Here is a 21,504-nt window from a genome sequence, read left to right on the forward strand (position 1 = left end):
TTGTCCATGTTTAGCTGTCGTCTTGATATAATGTCCAGAGTCACGTCACATTGTTGACTGCAGAACTCCAGAGACGTAGCAATATATCAGGGACAGTCCAGACATGCTTTAATGTACGGACACATCAGCATGCTGCTCTCCGTTACTACACACTACAGTGGGAGCTTTTTGCTCCAATATGCAAATACAAATCTGTGAAATTAAAGTGTGGGAATGTAAAAAATTATTGTATTTGGACACATTGTTACTTGTGATTCTGAGTTCTGACACCTCAATTGGCAAAGAATATTGATTATTGATAATCTCAGATGCGAAGGAAACTTTCTCTTTCTTATTAGCAAAATATGTCCAAAACATTCAGAGAGCAGCTTCTCGTTTCAACAGGTTCAACAATCACTGTAGCTGGAGATAAATTACCGGATGCTAGAACACAATTAAAGTTGTTGGTTTGTGTGTCTGCACTTGGAGAAAGTTCATTTGTCTGTTGCTTTTTGCAGTTATTTTGGATCACTGTTAAAGGACCAGTTCACCTAATAACAACATATTCTTTACAGTACTCCCCTTCCGAGGCTCTCTCTGGTCCCGGAAACAGTATCAGAGCAAACGGACTTCGACGGAGGATGAGCGATGTCACCATTATAAAACAGACAGCATTATCAAGATGGATCTTGTATCCACAAATGGATACAAGATACTTGGATAATGCTGCACAGGGATTTCTGACTTTTCAAGTTTTTCCAAGTCTTTTGTTCGGCCTTCGTCAAAGTTAGTTTGCACTGATATAATTTCATTTTTCAGCGCTCCACTCTCCTTGCCATACAATAGAGAACATTTTCTGGGTCCAAAGAAACCTTGAGAGCAGAGTACTATATGCAATTGATATTGTTTTCTTAAATCTCCAGAGTAAACTACTAGAACAGCTCATTTTACTCCCCCTCGCCTTTCTCTAGCAGTCAGCCTTTATTTCAGTTTCAAGTTTTATTTGTCAAATGTAGGTTAACACAGGGTCAACGGTACATGCTGGCTAATATTAGAGACTCAGCTATTATTTGAACACCAGCTTTCAATGGAGAATGAAACAGTAGCTTATCCATGAACGTGTGACGATTACTAGAACTCACCAGTTTAAATCTCTGCAAAGGGATTCCACTTAAGTCCACAGGACTTCTTTCAGTGATGTTGACAAAGCGGGCCTCCAGCACAGCCACTGCACACAGCACATGTACCCACCTGCAACACACACACACACACACACATTAACAACTGACATATTGTCTTCTTCGAGCAGTAAGCTGCTTATTCCGTTCGTTTTCTAAAGCACACATCTCCTGTACACATAGATTGCATTAGTAGTGTGTGGTGCTTGTACTTGTGTTGTGTGTATTGTGAGTGTGTACTGTGTGTGTTTGCCAGGAGCCTTACTCATCTTTGAACATGATCTGACGGTTGATGGATTGAGAAATTAACAGTTCTCTCAATAGACATCTGTTGAATACAACTAATGGACTAAAACTAAAACTCTATTAAGAATTGTGTATCGAGTGTTGTCGCAATAAAAAACGAAGCCAAGGCTGTGCGTTATCAGAGGAAACTTATATTAGTCTTATTTATCAGCCAATAATATATAGTTGCTGTGTGTCCACAAATATAACGTGCATTCCTAGTTTAAACCAGTTGGATGTTATCCTGCTCAAGGATAAAGGAACATGGTCAAAGTGCAGATGTGTTAAAATAGCTGGATGTACTTTCCCCTTCTTAAGGACGCTGGAACAACTTACTTGTTGTTGTTGGCTTTCTGCAAGGCTCCGCCTCTCAGCGAACACAAACAGCAATTCTGCAAAAAGAACATGTCATCAATCCGTTGGTCATACACACAATAAAGACTTGAACTTTTCATTATTGTAGCTTATAGTAGTCATTATATGTGCAGCAATTACCAAAACCAATGACCATCCCATGTTTATGTGGGTCAAAGTGTTATATAGAAAATGAAGCTTTGAAGCTAATGTATCTGCAAGATTCTTGCTGTTGGGAGTTGTATCCTCATGATTGTTTGCACTTATTGTAAGTCACTTTGGACAAAAGCATCAGCTAAATGAACTGTAATGTAAAGTAATGTATATATGTGATTAATGGCTGTATTGTATGTCTACAAACATCTCCAGAGTCTTCCATCCAAACCTCCAGAGGACAGTAAAAAGTTATTGTCATCAGTCTTCCGAATGCTGTGTTTGACACTGGATTACTGTTAACAGCAACATCATGAGCAGACGCAGCAGTCTCATTAACACCATGTTGAGGATCAAATAATCCTGTTATTATGGCAGGTTCTGCCACCAAGCTGAGCCTGAAAAGTTGTGACTGCAAATAAGGCTCTTAAAGGCCCAGACACACCAAACAGACGAGCCCATACGTTCTGAGAGCAAATAACTAGGCAGACCAGCAGGTGGCGGTCAGTCTGTATTCATCATTCAAAAACTAAAACTGGAAGACCTATGACTGCAGATTTACAAGCCGTTGTTATGATGCACACATTTAAACAAAGCAGTCTTTGCAGACCATTTTCACATCGTTCTCACTGACCACGTATCGTCATTGCAGACGGCCGTGTCGTTGTGAAAATATCCGAGTGTTTGATTGATCAGATGAGATGAAGATGAAAGATGAGCCTCTGTGTGCACCCTCTTCACTTTAGTTGTTTGTTTTCCTCACATCTGTTTCTCTTCTCGTGCACTGATTTACTGACGCTGAACAGCCAATCAGAGTGATTTCTCCTTCTGTGAATCGGAGGCGGAGAGGTTGAAAATTGCCAACCTCAAAATGTAGGCTGACAGACGCTCACCGACGGCTCGACATTGACCTACAAGCGATCGCTGGCTTTGTGAGCTCATGGATCCTCCAATTTCTACTCAGAAAAAGGTTCCCAATGGGGCAGTTAAGTCACTGTTTTATAAAGTGACCTGACTAACCGTACATGTGAGCCTCTGCATTTAGGCAGAACAATCTCAGTTACAAAATGTACACACATGCTCACTGCAGCATCACTGTGCAAATCAAATCAAATCAAATCAAATGTATTTGTATAGCCCAATATCACAAATTATACATTTGTCTCAGTGTGCTTTACAGACTGTACAGGTTACGACACCCTCTGTCCTTAGACCCTCGCATCGCACAAAGAAAAACTTCCTATGTGCACTGATCATTTGACTCATTCACAAACCTTCAATGTGGAAAATGGACAATACAAGACATTACGAATGGTGTTATCATAGTAAAATTCCATTAACACTATACCTACACTAGCTAACAGCTTGAAGAGGGTAAACTAAAGAAAATGTAGATAAATTATAGGTAAATTACCAAGAGGGTTCCATTGAAACAGCACAGCAACATGTATAGTAACCCTACCCTGGAGTGTTCACTGACCTCAGTCATGGCGTTGGCCTTGCAGCGCGCACATTTCCACTCCTTGCTCACACTGGCTGGATCCACACCGTAACAGCCTGGCATATACAAACACAAAGACAGTCTGACACACCAGTGTAGTAGCTGAGAGACTCGCATCACATTATGAAGGTCTGTTAGCATGTGCTGCCATCCACAGACAGTATTTGGTCAATGCAGTTTGAAGTGGTTGTATTATGCCACAGATCTGCAATCAAATGTCTAATTCTATAGTAACATATTTCTGTGCTAATGACATGTGAGGAATTTGGAGGAATGAAATCTCAGCAAAAGAGACATGTGTAAGGTCATCAGGGTTTGTGTAAAATTCTTTGATTATCTGCACACAGGCTGTGTTACATAATGATATCAGTAAGTGTGAGTGTACTGACTGGTGTGAACCCGGATGCTGCACTGAGAGCAGCTGATGAGGAGGCTGGTTCCATCTTCTTCTAGATGTGGTGTGACGGGCGGCTCCTCACACTCAGAGTCCTCCTCTGTGGTGGTGGTGAAACACATCTCTGGGATCAGAGGTTTGGTCCGCATCTGTCCACCAGCCACCAGGACAGGACTGTCCACACTGTTGGCACATTCAGTCTGACAGCAGGCACAGCACACACAAACATGGAGCTTACAACACTGTGCAAACTACTGGTTCACAGGACAGTTATGTTGCTGCTGTAAATTATAGAATGAAAATGTTATGGAATATGTCACAGTAATGTTTAGCCTCAGTCATAAAAATGTGACATTTTGAAACAAACACTTAAATGTATAAAGGAGACCAGCAGGCGCTGTCGACAAAAAAGTCACAAAAGTTGATAAATCATGCTTTCTAATTAATAGTTTATATTAATAGAACATAATATAAAACAATATGTATTATTGAGCTTCACAATTACAATTATTTTATTAATTTGCATGCAGAACTAGGCGTATATTACGCCGTACAATTGCTAAAGTTTCTGGTTTTTCCTGTTAGGTGGCGTGACTAGGACGGTCAGCTAAGAATTCTGTCTTCTCTGAAGAGGTACTATCTGCAGAGGAAGAGAAAAAGAGAGAAAAAGCACCTGGTACAGAAAGTGAATGATGTATTGGCTCTGCTTTCCAGGGGCATTCCAGTCATTTAGTATAACGCTTCCATAAAGTAGTTGAAATAAAGACACAATTAAAAATTGATGCAGAGGTCAGGCTCCACAAACCCTGGATTTGCAAGCAAATCATTTGTTTATTTCACTTATCATCTTAAAACGTATAAGAAGGCTCTCCGTAATGCCAGAGCAGCTTATTACTCTTCCTTAATAGAAGAAAATAAGAACAACCCCAGGTTTCTTTTCAGCATATCTCTCAGTAGTGACGACTTCATGAGTTTCTTTAACGATAAAATTATAATTATTAGAGACAAAATTAATCTCCTCCTGACCTCAATTGGTAATGACTTAACTTCAACTGTTGGAATTTTAAAAACATCTGTAACTCCTAAAATATATCGAGAGTGTTTTACTCCAATCAATCTTAACCAACTAACTTCAACAATCTCATCGTCTAAACCATCAACCTGTCTTTTAGACCCGATTCCAACTAAGCTGTTTAAAGAAGTTTTACCCTTAATTAACACTTTGTTATTAAATATGATCAACCTGTCTCTATTATCTGGCTACGTACCAAAATCCTTTAAAGTAGCTGTAATAAAACCACTTCTTAAAAAGCCTAGCCTTGATCCAGAGGTTTTAGCCGGTATCTAACCTTCCCTTTCTCGCTAAAATCCTTGAGAAAGCAGTCGCAAAACAGTTGTGTGACTTTTTACATAATAATAGTTTATTTGAGGTTTTTCAATCTGGATTTAGAGTTCATCATAGCACAGAGACGGCACTGGTGAAAGTTACCAATGACCTTCTATTGGCATCAGACAAAGGACTTGTCTCTGTTCTTGTCTTGTTAGACCTCAGTGCTGCTTTCGACACTGTTGATCAGGACATTCTACTACAGAGACTGGAACATTGTGTTGGCATAAAAGGAACCGCACTAAGCTGGTTCAAGTCCTATTTATCTGAACGATCTCAATTTGTACTTGTTAACGATAAATCCTCCATGACAGCCAAAGTCAGTCTTGGAGTTCCGCAGGGTTCTGTACTTGGACCGATTCTATTCACCTTATATATGCTTCCTTTGGGCAATATTATAAGGAGCCACTCTATAAACTTTCATTGTTATGCGGATGATACCCAATTATATCTATCAATTAAACCAGATGAAACCAATCAATTGGCTAAACATCAAGCATGCCTTAAGGACATAAAAACTTGGATGTCTAGCAACCTTTTGATGTTAAACACAGACAAAACTGAAGTTATTATACTTGGCCCTAAACGCCTCCGAAACGCATTTTCTAATGACATAGAAGCTCTGGATGGCATTAACTTGGCCTCCAGCACCACTGTAAGGAATCTTGGCGTCATCTTTGATCAAGATCTGTCGTTTAACTCCCACATAAAACAAATCTCAAGGACTGCCTTCTTTCATCTACGTAACATTGCAAAAATAAGACACATCCTGTCTCAAAATGATGCAGAAAAACTAGTCCATGCATTTGTTACTTCAAGGCTGGATTACTGCAACTCATTGTTATCAGGTTGTCCCAAAAAGTCGCTTAAGACTCTTCAGTTGATCCAAAATGCAGCGGCACGTGTATTGACTAGAACAAGGAAACGGGATCATATTACTCCTGTATTAGCTGCACTGCACTGGCTCCCGGTAAAATACAGAATAGAATTCAAAATCCTTCTCCTGACTTACAAATCAATTAATGGTCAGGCTCCAGCATATCTTAAAGATCTCATAGTACCTTATAAACCAACTAGAGCATTACGCTCCCAGACTGCAGGGTTACTTGTGGTTCCTAGAGTCTCTAAGAGTACAATGGGAGCCAGAGCCTTCAGCTATCAAGCTCCTCTCCAGTGGAACCAGCTTCCAGTTTGTGTTCGGGAGGCAGACACACTCTCCACATTTAAGAGTAGGCTAAAGACTTTCCTTTTTGATAAAGCTTATAGTTAGGGCTGGCTCAGGTTTGCCCTGGATCAGCCCCTAGTTATGCTGCTATAGGCTTAGACTGCCGGGGGACACCTCCCTGCTCTCTTCCTTCTCTTCCTCTCTCCTCCCCTCCCTCTCTCTTCTTCTCCCTCTCTATCTGTATGCATTTATGTAAATGTATGTTACTAACTCACCATCCGGGGTATCATCCCCGGAGTGTCTGTCTCTCATGTGGCAGGTTGCCACTGATAAAGTTTACGTCAGGATCATGAATCGTGACAGCGCCTGCTGACCTGGTCCTGCTGGACACCGGGAAGCCTTATTGACATTTTCCTGGATTCATCCATACTTTCTATTTCTTTTTTTTCCAACACAACATAATTTCTGTCAAATGTTGTATTTGTACTATGTTGTTTATCCTGTACACACGACATCTATTGCACGTCTGTCCGTCCTGGGAAAGGGATCCCTCCTCAGTTGCTCTCCCTGAGGTTTCTTCCATTTTTTCCCCTTTAATTTTGGAGTTTCTTTTAGGAAGTTTTTCCTTGTGCGATGCGAGGGTCTAAGGACAGAGGGTGTCGTAACCTGTACAGTCTGTAAAGCACACTGAGACAAATGTATAATTTGTGATATTGGGCTATATAAATAAATTTGATTTGATTTATTGAGTAATCCGTGTGCATGAACTCCATAGTGTATTAGTCTATATTACAATATATAGAGTAATGAGTGGTAAGTGGAGTTTGGTACAGACTACCTGCTGGTATGTGTAGAACAGCGTGCAAATGGAGCAATATGGAGGTTTGGATTCCATGCGCTGGTTGTACTCCTTCTCTTTCTTTAGGTTGGGAGGTCTGCTCTGCCACAGGTGAGCCAGAGGTTTAGCCCAGCTCTCCCCTTCCAGACCCCCCTCCTCCACTGGGGGCGCCTCCTCTGGAGCCTCTGAGGGACAAACAAGCACAACAGCAACGTTAGCATGTACATTCAGATCAACTAACAACTAGCGGTTGGATATTGGCTCAAGACACCTAAAGATAATTAGAGCTAAAATCCATTTCTATAAATTTATAGTCAGCCAATATGAGGTACGATGGTGAGGCATCTCAGTTAGGCTGTTGCAGTTGATGCGACAAACCTTCATCACTCATGCCGTCCTTTATGAGCGGATGGTGGCCTGGCAGCTGTCCCAGATCACTCTCTGACTCTCCATCTCCAGCCACCTCTTCTGCCCCCTGCTGGAGAGACACACTGTTATTATCAGCATCCAGACTGGACACTCTTTTCAAATGACCATACTGGTAGGTTTTCATTTTGGCATGGAACAATGAATGAATGAATAAATGTGTCCGTCTGTATGCCTTACGCATATCTCGAGAACCAATCTTCTTCACACTTGGCGATTGTATTGGTGGAGAGTGCTGGGTTACATTTTTGTGCGATTTGGACATGCGACACGTTTAATATGAATAAACTTTGAATACAAGAGAACAACGCACTGTGTAGCAGCGGGGGCAAAGCTTCAGGGCTCTGCGGACTATGTCGAGCATAGGGCCTTAAAAAACTAATTGACGGCAGTTCATATTTTTTCAGCTGAATGCTGTATATACTAATGTTACAATCAAACCTTTCTTTACTTCCCAGGAGGTCTCATAGTACCTTATAAATCAACTAGAGCACTGCGCACCCAGACTGCAGGGTGGTTCCTAGAGTCTCTAAGAGTACAATGGGAGACAGAGCCTTCAGCTATCAAGCTCCTCTCCAGTGGAACCAGCTCCCAGTTTGTGTGCGGGAGGCAGACACCCTCTCCACATTTAAGAGCAGGCTAAAGACTTTTCTCTTTGATAAAGCTTATAGTTAGGGCTGGCTCAGGCTTGCCTTGGACCAGCCCCTAGTTATGCTGCTATAGGCTTAGACTGCCAGGGGACTTACACCTCTCCCCTCCTCTCCCTCTCTATGCATTCATGTCAGCATCCGGGGCATCATCCCCGGAGTTTCTGTGTCCCTCATTTGGCAGGTTGCCACTATTAAAGGTTACGTCTGGATCATGATTCGTGGCTGCGCATGTTGTCCTGATCCTGCACCGGGAAGCTTTTTTGACATCCTCCTGGATCCATTTTTTTCATATTTGATTACATCATGTTGTATTTGTACTATGTTGTTTATCCTGTACACACAATTGCACATCTGTGCATCCTGGGAGAGGGATCCCTCCTCAGTCTTTCCCTGAGGTTTCTAAAATTTTCCCCCTTTAATTGTGGAGTTTGTTTTATGGAGTTTTTCCCTGGTGTGGTGCGAGGGTATAAGGACAGAGGGGGTCGTATGCTGTACATACGACCTGTAAAGCACACTGAGACAAATGTGTCATTTGTGATATTGAGCTATATAAATGCATTTGATTTGGAGTCAACGAGCAATGTAGCACTTCCGGAGGCCAAGCTGCAATGCCACTAATGGGCAATGCACAAGTACCTAAAACTTGCACCACGCAGTGAATATTCAAGGTCTTTATTTTGTCTTGATTCTGTACCGCCTCAAAGCACCAAGGACTGTTAAACTCTTGTTATGTTCAAAGAGCTAAGAGTTGGCTCGTAAGAGTCACCATTTCAATGCAGCAAACAAATCCATGTCATTGCTTAATTGTCCTTTTTTGCTGATTGCTCATTAGTGCAATGCTTCATACTTGTAGGTTAACTGTATCGGAGCATTATTGAAAGCAACACCAAGCCAAAAACTACAGCGACATGATCAATCCAGTGGATTAAAGTCTAAAATATTTCAAATAGATTCAATGTTTGGAAAAGCTGTTTAACAATAAAGGGAATACAAATTGGTATGTTAAACATATGTATCCACTCACTGCTTTGCTAACATGTCTGTTGTCCTTCTCCATCTCATCGTCACTGTCCTCACTCATCTTCTCCTCCTTGGGCAGGGCTTCTCCCTCTCCGTAGTCTCCTTTGGCATAGCTGTGTACATGCAGGACGTCTGCGGGGCTCAGCGTCCTCTGAAACACTTTGTGTGCCGGGCTGCAGCTGCTCCCCAGCTGAGGCTCCTCCTCAGAGCACAGAGCCGCCACCTGGCTCTCAACATGGTCTGGAGGACAGGCGTCTGCAGAGGACACACCGTTCTTTTCTTTCTTCGACATGCTTTGTCTGTTTGATTTTTTTTTTGCGCTGGCTTTGGACTGAGATTTAGTCTGAGGCTTGGTGTCTTTCTCCTTCTTAGGCTCCGTCTTGACTTTCACTGTGTCTGAAAGAACAACACATCAGAATATACTGCACTTGTTCCAGATGCTTGTTTTTCAAATATAATAAGTTCCTCATTGAATAGTAAGCTGCGAGAATTAGCTGTCTCTTAAGATGCAGTGCTCTGTTTCCTATGATGACTGACGAAACAAACAAAATCAGATTGGTAGGTATGGCCGTCAAATATCGAAACACATTAAAAAGTAGTTACCTGGAGTTTTTAAACTAGCTGACTATGATGCAATACCAAAAACATGTTCCATTTCAAGGATAAATGGCAATAAGGTCAAAAGAAGCCAGAGCTATTTTTACTTAGAAACAAATATTCTCATCTTAAATTGACTTAGGGTTTATAGACTAGTTTCAACTCAAAGGCTGAATTTATTGTTTAACTTAACAATAAACCCACAAGCTGAAATAAGATCTCTACAAACTGTACTGTACCTTTATCTGGCTTGACAGGGACTTTAGTTGAAGACTCCTTGCATGATAGTTTTGCCTTCTTTGGCTCCACCTCCTCAGTCTCCTCCACGGTCAGCTCAGGTTTGATGTCTTCAGAGGCTTCAATAGCTTCCAGCTGACGCTTTGTCCCAGTCTGAGGCTTTATACTGATGAATGGAAGACATTACTGAAGACACGCCCGACACGACTCACTCACAGGGAAACATACAGTAAAGCAACTACGCTAAGGGAAGCAAATGTACAAACAAATCTTTTACACAGATTCAAACTGAAATAACTATAGTGAGTCACCATCGTTACTGACTGTCAGTAGCTTTTAGTGGTGAAGCTTCTCACTGAGGAAGGAGAGCACCGTTATCTGCTCAGGACTCACAGTACGGTACTTCCTCATTAAAAGACATCGAAAACCACAGAAATATACTGTAAAAGTACTCTAAGTACAATTTAGCCATACTTGTACATTACTTTTATGTACAAGTATGGCTAAATCTATATTATTTTTTCTTGGGCATCTCCGTGTTATGCCACTTTATACTTCTACTCCAATACATTTTGGAGGCAAATATTGTACTTTTTACTCCACTACATTTATTTGACAACATTTGTTTCTAGTTACTTTGCAGATGTAGATTATTAATACAAAATATAAATCAATTCATAAATGATGATGCATTATCATAGGTTGAGATCCTCAGGATTATGTCAAGTAATTAGCTCTACCCTTACGAGCTGCAACATTAAAGTATCAATCATTATATTCTGTATAATGTGCGTATATTATTTTGCATAATGAGTAGTTTAAGTATATTTGGATGCTAATACTTTTGTTCATTTACTTAAGTAAGGACTTTTACTTGTAACATAGTTGTGGCAGTGGGGTGTGGTTAGGGCGCTGGCTGCTGGGGACAGACAGGAGTGTCCCAGCTGGAGGCCAGACAGCTGAACGGAATCAGGTAATCAGATCACATAATAAATGCATGGTGATGGCCTGGTTCTGGTCTCTTGCAGTAGGCTGGGTCCAAGCAGCGAGGTCGTTTGAAGCCACAGCCCAGCGGTGACACAGCACCACAGTGCAGGAGAGCCGCAGAGCAACGGAGCCGCGGAGCAGCCGAAGCACCTGTCTGTGACCACCACTTGTGTAAATTATTTATTATGTGTAAATTAAAAGTCTGTTTGGTACACTATTTCGTCTCCGATCATCATTCCCTCTACTGTGGACAGGTGTAGTCCACAAGTGGCGCCTGAACAGGGACCTGACGGAGGAGGGAGCTGCGCAAAGCCCGCCAGGGCTGACCCTCCAGCGGCAATGCACGAGGGCACCGCTGCCCTTCAGCAACAGCAGAGCCAGACGCTTGTAGACCTGGCGGCGCACCAGAAGGCGGACTGGGACCTCCTGCATGGAATGCTCTGGCAATTGGCAGCCCCGGAGGGTGAGTCGGGAAGCAGGCCAGTCAAGCTCCCTCGGGTCGCATTGCAGAAAATGACGGCAGAGGACGACCCGGAGGCCTTCCTGGACATTTTCGTGGGCACGGCAGAGGCATGCGGGTGGCCGCAGGAGGAGTGGGGGCTACGACTGCTCCCCCTGCTTTCCGGGGAAGCCCAGTGGGCCGCCCGAAGCCTGCCCGCGCCTCCAGATACGGCTACGACCAGCTCTGGAGGGCGATCCTGGACCGGCTGGGCAGCACCCTCGAGGGCCATCACCACCGGCTCCGCAGCCTGCCCTTTGAGGACGCTGGCTGACCCTTCGCCTTCGCCCAGCAGCTCCTCGACTTGGCCAGGCGCTGGCTCCAGCCGGGAGTCAACTCCGCCGAGGACATCGTCGGGCAGGTGGCCCTGGAGCAATGCATCGCCGGACTCCCACTCTCCTCTGCGAACTGGGTCCAGTGTCACCGTCCGGCCAGCCTCGAAGCCGCCGTCAGACTCGCGGAGGACCACCTCTCCCTGCCCCGACAGAGCCTGGGGGCCAAAGCCCGGGCCATCTATCCTCCGCAGCTCCAGCCCCGAGAAGGTTCCGGCCTGCCGCGGGAGCCGCTGGCCCTATGCCATCCTCCGGGGGTCCCGCCTACAACCTGGGGCAGCTGCAACCCAGTCGCTCCCTAACCCCCAGTTTGCTTTGTTTTCTCCTCAACAGGACCCAGCCTACGCGTCTGGTCGCCAGGCACCGCAGAGGGCTCCTCAAATGCCAGAGCTGGGGTGCTGGCGGTGCGGCAAGCTCGGCCACACCCGGCGGGACTTTCCAGTCATGGAGGTGGGGCAGTTGGTCCGGACTGTACCGTGTGAGCCGTGACACAGAGACAGGAGAGTTAAATACCCAGTTGTTGGTTCCGAAAAGTCGCCGGGAAACGGTTTTCCAGGCGGCTCATCATAACCCCATGTCCGGTCATCTAGGGTACAACAAATCACTCAACCGGATCATGGCCCGATTTTATTGGCCTGGCATTCGCGCGGTGGTGTGCACCCTGTCGTGAATGTCAGCTGGTTAACCCGCCGGCAACTCCAAGAGCGCCGCTGCGCCCACTGCCATTAATTGAGGTGCCGCTCGACAGAATTGGTATGGACCTCATCAGGCCATTAGACCGGAGCGCACAGGGATATCACTTTGTGTTGGTCCTAGTGGATTACGCACCGCGATATTCGGAAGCAGTGCCGCTGCGTAACATCTCAGCAAAGAGTGTGGCGCAGGCAGAGTTCCATGTTATCTCCCGAGTTGGGATCCCGAAAGAGATCTTAACTGACCAGGGCACGTCCTTTATGTCACGCACTTTACGCAGCTGTACGGTTTACTCGGCGTCCGCTCCATTAGGACTAGTGTGCACCACCCGCAGACATACGGGCTGGTGGAGCGGTTTAACAAAATGCTGAAAAACATGGTTCGTAAGTTCGTTCACGAAGATAGTCGCAATTGGGATAAGTGGTTAGACCCTCTGTTGTTCGCAGTGCGGGAGGTTCCCCAGGCCTCCACGGGATTTTCTCCCTTTGAGCTGTTGTTTGGCAGGAAGCCACGGGGTGTTTTGGACCTGGTTAAAGAAAACTGGGAGGAGGGTCCAAGCACAAGTAAGAATGAAGTTCAGTATGTCCTGGACCTGTGAGCGAAACTCCATTCACTGGGACAGTTATCACGTGAGAATTTACTCCAGGCCAAGGAACGTCAGCAGCGGCTGTATAACGGAGGGTCGAGACTGAGGCAATTTGCACCGGGAGATAAAGTACTTGTATTGCTCCCTACCTCTAGCTCCAAATTACTTGCCAAGTGGCAAGGGCCCTTTGTGGTCACCCGGCAGGTGGGGGACATCGATTACGAGGTGGTGCGGTCGGTCAGGGGGGGCGACACAAATTTACCACCTCAATCTCTTAAAAGAGTGGAGAAAGGTGGCCTCTGTCTCCCTGGCTACTACGGTGATGGAGAAAGATGAGCTGGGGCCGGAGGTATTAAAAACGGTAAAATCAGCCCCGGTCTTTTGTGACAGCCAGCTTTCACCGGGTCAGAGAGCGGACATGGCGTTGCAAAGGCTTTTTGCCAATGTGTTCTCCCCCCTGCCCGGGCTCACCACTCTCACACACCACCACATAAAGACGCCCCCGGGAATGACCGTACGGTCACGGCCCTATCGGCTGCCTGAACACAAGAGGAAAATTGTTCAGGCGGAGCTTCAGGCCATGCTGGAAATGGGAGTAATAGAAGAGTCCAGCAGTGCTTGGTGTTGCCCCGTTGTTCTGGTCCGCAAGTCCGACGGGTCAATTTGGTTCTGTGTGGACTATCGCAGGGTTAATGAGGTGTGTCCTGCGTCCTCACTCTGCGTATGATGCGGCCTACTTGGATGACGTGATTATACACAGCGAGTGTAGTATTCGTTAAGAGCTCACTGTGTTAAACTGGGGTGCGTTGTTGAATGCTGATGTTTTGAGCATGTTCAAAATTACCGGACGCACCCAACGTGTGCTTCATAAGATATGCAGACGTTACGTGACGTTAGACATACGCGAATACTGAATACGTACATGAATACTTACATACGTAAATACGTACGTAAATACTTACCTACGTAAATATAGTATATGAATACAGTATTCACATACTGTTTTACTGTGTTAGAGCAGGGGTGTCAAACATGCGGCCCGGGGGCCAAAACCGCCCCCCAAAGGGTCCAATCCGGCCCGTGGGATGAGTTTGCAAAGTGTAAAAATTAGTTGTTTTGATCATAAAGTAAAATACTGTTCCAGATACCTGTGACAAAATGTTTTGTGCCTTTGTAGATACACTGTAATCTGTAAGTTGTAATGCACATATGTAAATGATAAACTTATACTATTGTTGAAATTGCACCTTCTTTTCTTAAGAAATTTCAGGTTGTTCATAATGTTTAGTAATAAAGATAGTTATTAAATTTGAACATTTTCAGAATGTACGTGTACTTTCTTGTACTAAAATAAAGGGAAACATTTGGAGTTGTCGTTATTTACAGGTTATTATGATATGATTTTACTGGTCCGGCCCACTTGAGAACAAATTTTGCTGTATGTGGCCCCTGAACTAAAATTAGTTGGACACCCCTGCGTTAGAGGTACGTTAGATATAGGCTACGTCGTCTGACGGTGAACCCTACAGCCAATTTATTGATAATGAGTGGATAAACTATTCGTAACCGATGTTAAGCTTATCCCTGACGGAGGAGTAACTTATTAAACGTGTTTCTACAGTACAAGTAGCGTTTTGGGAGCTTTTGGTTTTTGAATATAGTATATAGGGTCCCTGTGAGTAGCTCATCCTCACTTCTTCACAGCACGTCTTGATGAATACATCAACCCATCATCAGAGAGCATGGAGGATGCTGAGAGGCTGCGACAACAGTACATTCTAGCCGTTCTCCAGCATCAGCATGGCGTGAACCAAATGGCACTTTTCCAGCTCAGTTGGCCAGACGTTCTGATACGTTTTGTATAAGTAAGTGATACACTAGCAATAGGTTTGACATACGTATAATAATTTGTTATGTATTCGTTATGTATGCGTCAGCTACAACACCGCTGTGGAAAAGTTGGACGTATTTGGACTCTGACAAATTTTGAGCTACTTTTCATATACGCCGGCATATGTTTCTGCCATACGGAACTGTGTATGTCTGGCGTGTTCGGCGTATCATCTGCGTCCTTCGAACGATCACAACTTACCCTTCATTTATATCAACGTATTGCCGATATTTCGTATGCGCCGGCATACGTTTCTGCCATACGGATATGTGTGACAGGGCCTTCACATGGGCTTCAAAAACATGCAAACAAATAGCTTGAATAAAGCTTTAATTAAGGAAATTCATGTATCTGTATTTCATAAGCATAGTAGAATAACAGTGAATGTTGTAAGAGATGTGTAAATGCAGACCTTTTGTCCTCCTGGACAGGAGTCGTGGGCTCCTCAGATCCAGCTTCACTGAGAGCCTCTTTTGAAAGTTCTCTCTTGTCTTCTTTCAGAAACTCAGCAGCCTCTGGAGTGGGTTTGGAGTGGTCGATGGTAGTATTGTCTTTGCCTGCCTTCCACAGCTTGTAACGGTCAGGCTGAAATTTGCGTACAAACACATCCATGGAGATCTTCACCATGTCCTGACGGCACGAACACTGGGAGGAACAGTCAGAGCAATATCTTAGTCTCGGTTTGAACCATGGTAGCAAACAATGCTCTGAGAAAAGTTGCATTCACTATTGGGTTTGATAGTATTCTTTTGAAATTCAAATATTCTGATGATGGTTCTCAGAGATTGAGTACTTTTTAACCCCATGATCTCAGGCTATGACCCTCAGGAAAAACCTGCATTTTAGCTTTACTACTGGTATGGCTTGAGGGACAGAACTGTAACTTGCATGTTCCATCCAACACTGCCTTACATATCGCATATCGTTTAACAAACACTGCATCTTTGGATTTTTACAGGTTCAGTTTAAACAAAGTCTGCTCCTTCGTTCGGTTCATTCAAGCTGGTGTGAAAGCTGTCAATCAAAATCTGGTGCACTAACACTACTCTAAGGGTCTTAGAGTGCTTCCAGTCAGAGGGTGTGTGCTGTGCTTGTGAAGTGGACAGGCTTTTAGGATGACAGATATGTGATCAAAAGATCACTGTCAATAAATCAGCGCGAACACGGCCCCGTTCGTTGGATGTGGATAGCTGAGTTATTTAGATTAGAATGTTGAAGTCTGGATTGAATGGTTCTTCAAAACTGGTTTAAAATTAATCTGGAACAGTTGTCAGAGCAACAAGTCCTTAAACCCAAACCTGGGCTTAATCTGTTAGATTTATGATGCAAGAGTAAGAGTAACAGTAAGGCATTTCATTTGACACTAAAATGGAAATGTGTCATTCGAACACTAAAACGTTAAATTAAATATTAATTACATTTCAGAACCCACTTTGCTTGTGCAATTAATTATTTTCTTTATAAAGTAAAGTTTCATTTTCATAGCAGGCTTACAATTATATCTTGAAACTATGTTGCACATCCATTGGGAACCCCCACCAATCATCTTCAATCTATTGTCCCAGTGCTATAGACTACTTACTTTTTTGCATTTATTACAAAAATAAGAGCACACTGTTATTCAAGATAACTTCATTAATTTTCTTTTTTGTGATTATTGCTTAGTGCTTGCAAGCTGGCATTTAAACAATATAATGTGACATCATGAACAACAATCCCTACGCATATTTGACACTTTGTAGCAGAACACCACGATACACTACACATAGATGCAGCTGAGGCCTTTGCATGTGATTAATGACTACATTAAGAGTCACAGCTGTTTAAATTATGTTTTTGCGCACCAGTGTCGCCTGTTTGCCGTAATCAATCCATCGCTGGGTGGCAAAGTTGGTGGACTCTGCACAGTTGAAGCCATGGTTGAAACCAGCATGATAACCAAATGGGAATGTCACAATAAACTGCCCAGCCTCCTGAGTGACCTGAATATTAAAAAACAGAGAATTACAAGAGCAGATACACTATTTTCTTTCAATCTTTAACTTTTGTTTTTATCATTATCATATTTTAAATCAAGTTTATTTTCTACCTTTTTGTGAAGCACTTTGCTGTTCTACCGAACATATTGTTAAACAGTCTGTACAGCAGCAGCTACTGTATGTCATGAGGTCAACACAAAGTAAATGAAAGGTCACCTTCTCAAATGGTATGCCATATTTCTTCAGGATTGAGGGTGAAATTAAAGTCATCTTGTGGCGCAGGAAGGCTTCACAGCTCTGAGCATTCCCTGGAAAGAAACCTAAAAATACAGGAAGCCATCCAAAGCATCAGTGCAGATGACCCTCTGTGGTTGTGTAGTATACAGGTGTTTTAGGTTAAACTGTGTAATGGGATACGTAAATAGAATTGTTATGGTCTCCAAGGTACTTTCCATACAGAATACAGGTTCACTAAAAGCAGTTTACACTTCCTCTTGTATGACAAGCTGAAGTGACTTGTGGCATCCAGTGGTTTAAATTGTGAGTAATAAAAGTGTAAATGATACATTTTCATGTGGGATTTAACACACATGTGATGAGTGCCTGTTGTAACAGATTACAATCCATCTATGGAGTTCTGCGAGAACGCATCACATACCCTTGGCAAGTCGTTCCAGTCTTTTTCCATGCTCTGGTGGGACAACATACCTGAAGACCAACAAAACAGCAATATATCAAACGTGATGATGCTAGGAGATTGACGGCAGAGTAAAGATATGCGCTTGTTCATGGAAGTGAAGGATTTAGTAGAATGAAGACTGCAAGTAATAACCACAAAGAAGAACTCCTTTAACAAACGTCATCATTAATTGCAGACATAGTGTACTTTAAAGCTGGGCCAACCAACACATTAATCAGCAATTATTAATAACACTAAGAAATAGATTAGTAAAATAGATTAATCTTTTTGCCTGAATGAATCTGAACACATCAGTTATTGGACTGGAACAACACTTGTTTCTATTTATATTCGGCTTACAAGAAACTCTCAATATAAAGTTTTGTTTTTATTTAAGCGCAGCTTTTGATCCTTGTTAACAGACTACAGGAGTGTACTGGTCTCTCTGGCTATGGTATAGATTGGTATAGGTTGGTATAGATTGGTATAGGTTGGTATATGTTAGTATAGGTTGGTATAGGTTAGTATAGGTTGGTATACATTGGCATATGTTAGTATAGGTTGGTATAGATTGGTATAGATTGGTATAGATTGGTATAGGATGGTATATGTTAGTATAGGTTGGTGTAGATTGGAATAGGTTGGTGTAGATTGGAATAGGTTGGTGTAGATTGGAATAGGTTGGTGTAGGTTGGAATAGGTTGGTATAAATTGGTGTAGCTTGGTATAGGCTGGTATAGGTTGATATCTGAATTTTGAATTTCTCATCAGTAATGTCACAAGACCGGGTTTTGCGCAAGTGCAACTGTTTATCTCCCAGGCAGATAATGAAAAACTAATGTATGCCTTTATTACTAACAGGCTTGATTACTGCAATGCTCTACTTTCTGCTCTTCCTTAGAAAGCTACAGGTCAAGCAGAATGAAGCAGGTGTACTGACCAAGACCAGAAAGAGCACACATCTCATCGGTCTTAAAGTCCATAAATTGGTTGCCCGTCAATTTAGAATAGATTGATCCCATTATTAGTATTCAAATCACTCAATGGACTAGTGCCTGAATACATGTCAGACATGCAATCAATATAGCAAATGAGAAAAAAAAAGAATAATAATCTGATATCTGTGGCTGTCACAGCTGTCAAACTACCCACCTGTCAAACTACCCGCCTGTGTACATTACCTGGCTTCTCCAATCTTACCCACCCTAGCTTTAAGACATATATTTTTACATTAGCAGTTTATTAATCTTAATCCACTAAAATATATTTAAAAAAATTATATACCTTCTTTTACTGTGCCATGTTCATTGTATTCTTGTATTGCAACTTTGCATGAAAGTCACTAAAATAAAGTTTAAGCAGTGAGAAGCTAAAGTGCGGTGTATACGGCAGTGTGTACGGCAAGGGTGTGAGGGTGTAAGGGTGTGTCAGAGACTGTACCAGGACTTTGGCTCTCCAAAGTGCAGGTAGTTGATGCTGTACAGATCCATGTCCTCTGTGTGCCACGCAAAGGCACTTTTCCACATTCCAAAATAGAGGTATGGTGTGTTGACTCCTTTGATCTTGATCCCGCTCTCGTTCTCCACAGTGTCCAGAATGGTGTTGAGGCAGCCGATGTTCCATTCAGTCACATCCTGTAAAGGAGGGATTCAGCAGAGGCTCTTAGTCGCAATGACACTGATACAGTAAAAATGCAATGGCATTATCAGATCCATTACCACTCACTGGATCATACAGTGTTCCGCTGACATCAGCCCCATAAAGGGGTGGGTTGAAGGTCAGGTTCTTCCAAAACTTCCTCTCCAGCTCGTCAAAATCCACATATCGGGGATTGCAGAACCTACAATGAGAAATCCAAGCAGAGAGCTTGATGGGTCACGCGCTGTACCAGGATGTCTGCATTATAATCTTATGGTCAATGTGTGAAAAACATTAATCAATCAACTGTGCTTCATAATTTGACTATGTAAACTGACTTGTCCATGTTGGAAGTCTTGCGGAACTCGTGGACATTCATTGGCTTCTTCTGGATGTTGTACTGTGTGAACAGTCCGGACTGGCCGGTCACTACCTGCTGAATGGGAGCAGGAATCACCAGGTCATCGATATCATCATATGTCCTTCTAGGTTTCCAGCCTTTAGGTGGAATAACCTGCAAGAGAAGAATAAAACACACAGAATGAAAACAGAGAAGAGAAACTAACTCAGAGCAGCAGAATGATGTCTATGACAGGAAATGTACATGTTCCTGTTTCAAGGCAACAGAGATCGAAAATATGGCAAAGATGCGATTGGATTTAGAGGTTATCTACACGACATTCAGTACATTAATATAGCAGCTATAAAACAATATAGTGGAGTAAAGGCGTCCGGAGCAGAGAATGATGTCAGCCGTCTTCGTGTTGAGAGCCATGTGGAGGCAATCCCTCAATCATAGACTGTATGTACATGGACATGAACAACCAGCTCATGACCGGATTATTGGCATATCCCTTTTTTCAGAAACCGGGACAAGCCCTTATCCTGTTTATGAGAAACATGAATAAGCAATATGAATATGACAGTGACAGAACTGCATCGATGTGGAGGTTGATGCGCTCAGAGCAAACAGCTGTTCGCAATCCAAAGAGGTTACTGACCATGAGATAATATTGTATTTTAGCAATTGGAGCAGAGAAGAAATTAGAAGTTAAGTACAGTGTAGTGTTTAATATTTCATGTCAATCTCCTCTCCGCTTTGCCTGCACAAAGAGAATGCAGTAATCAGAGTTACTCGTATTTATCATGTATACAGGGAATATAAATAACCCGATTTCTCTGTGCTCATGTAAACATCATATCCTGAATATGATCATAACCGGGAAAAGCCTAATAAACAGGTTATTCATGTCCATGTAAACGCACTCATAGATATGCTGAATTCCACATAGAGCACATAGATATCTCAATTCCAAAGTTATTACAAACAGTATATTTAAAAGGAGAAATATTTAGTGAGCTTATTCTATTACAATAACCTGACAAAATACAATAGGCCGGACTTACTTTTGCCATTCCAGCTTTGTGCGCTCCTTGTGACTCCATATAGGCAATATACCGGCTGAAGTCCTTGAACTCCTCTTTGGAGGGGGTAAACGTCATTATCCTGGAGCCCACGCTTTGGGCTGGCTTGTCTGTAGTCATCTTGGGTTTGTTCATTTGACCTTAACACTGATTGAACACATGGACATGATTATCATGAAAACATATAAGTTACATGACTAACAGTTACATTTTTGACAGTGTCTGGCTTCCTTTTAATGCAGTTTCTTAAAGTCAACAGACCTACATCAGTTGTGTGCCATGACTTGACAGTACCAGACCATCTGATGCACACTGCTGAAGATGTTCTCCAATTCGGGAGTTATGGGGAAAGTTAAGGGATAATATTTATTGCTCAATTCTCTGTTGTTACACTGCTTAGTTATTGAAACAGTACCATATATCATAGTTACAGCCCCAAAACTGTTAATCCCCATGTCAGATTTGGAAACTTTTATTCTGTTTGTGAAAGTAGAATAAATGCTGATTTCAAAGTTTTTTCCTCCATCCACATTATAACAGGTCCAGAAAAAAACACCACTTAGACCACATTACACTAGGTCTGGATAAAAAGCCACTATACTCTGACTTGTTAAACCTGAACTAGATTAAC

At 42.8% G+C, this 21,504-nt stretch overlaps 1 protein-coding gene across 5 annotated transcripts in view; it reads right to left on the minus strand.

Moving 5' to 3' along the window:
* Positions 1–21,504, minus strand: part of kdm4aa (lysine (K)-specific demethylase 4A, genome duplicate a) — a 28,607-nt gene that overhangs the window by 5,982 nt on the left and 1,121 nt on the right. The window contains exons 2-18 of one of the 5 annotated variants that reach the window (XR_003832117.1): positions 20,856–21,020; positions 19,787–19,962; positions 19,536–19,650; positions 19,251–19,444; positions 17,790–17,839; positions 17,348–17,451; positions 16,997–17,134; positions 15,565–15,797; positions 10,167–10,330; positions 9,335–9,726; positions 7,613–7,712; positions 7,232–7,419; positions 3,840–4,044; positions 3,430–3,506; positions 2,584–2,777; positions 1,779–1,834; positions 1,145–1,230 (exon numbers count right to left, since the gene is read on the minus strand). Coding sequence is in view for 4 of the 5 variants with exons in the window: in XM_029429238.1 (XP_029285098.1) it covers positions 1,122–1,230; positions 1,779–1,834; positions 3,430–3,506; positions 3,840–4,044; positions 7,232–7,419; positions 7,613–7,712; positions 9,335–9,726; positions 10,167–10,330; positions 15,565–15,797; positions 16,997–17,134; positions 17,348–17,451; positions 17,790–17,839; positions 19,251–19,444; positions 19,536–19,650; positions 19,787–19,962; positions 20,856–21,008 (2,454 nt within the window). In the remaining variant the exon portion in view is untranslated. Of the gene's footprint in view, positions 1–1,121; positions 1,231–1,778; positions 1,835–2,583; positions 2,778–3,429; positions 3,507–3,839; positions 4,045–7,231; positions 7,420–7,612; positions 7,713–9,334; positions 9,727–10,166; positions 10,331–15,564; positions 15,798–16,996; positions 17,135–17,347; positions 17,452–17,789; positions 17,840–19,250; positions 19,445–19,535; positions 19,651–19,786; positions 19,963–20,855; positions 21,021–21,504 lie in introns of those variants that run through there. The other 4 variants (XM_029429241.1, XM_029429240.1, XM_029429239.1 and 1 more) reach the window with 4 other exon arrangements.

The sequence above is a fragment of the Cottoperca gobio genome, chromosome 4, assembly GCF_900634415.1.
Source record: "Cottoperca gobio chromosome 4, fCotGob3.1, whole genome shotgun sequence".
Classification (NCBI taxonomy): Eukaryota; Metazoa; Chordata; class Actinopteri; order Perciformes; family Bovichtidae; genus Cottoperca; species Cottoperca gobio.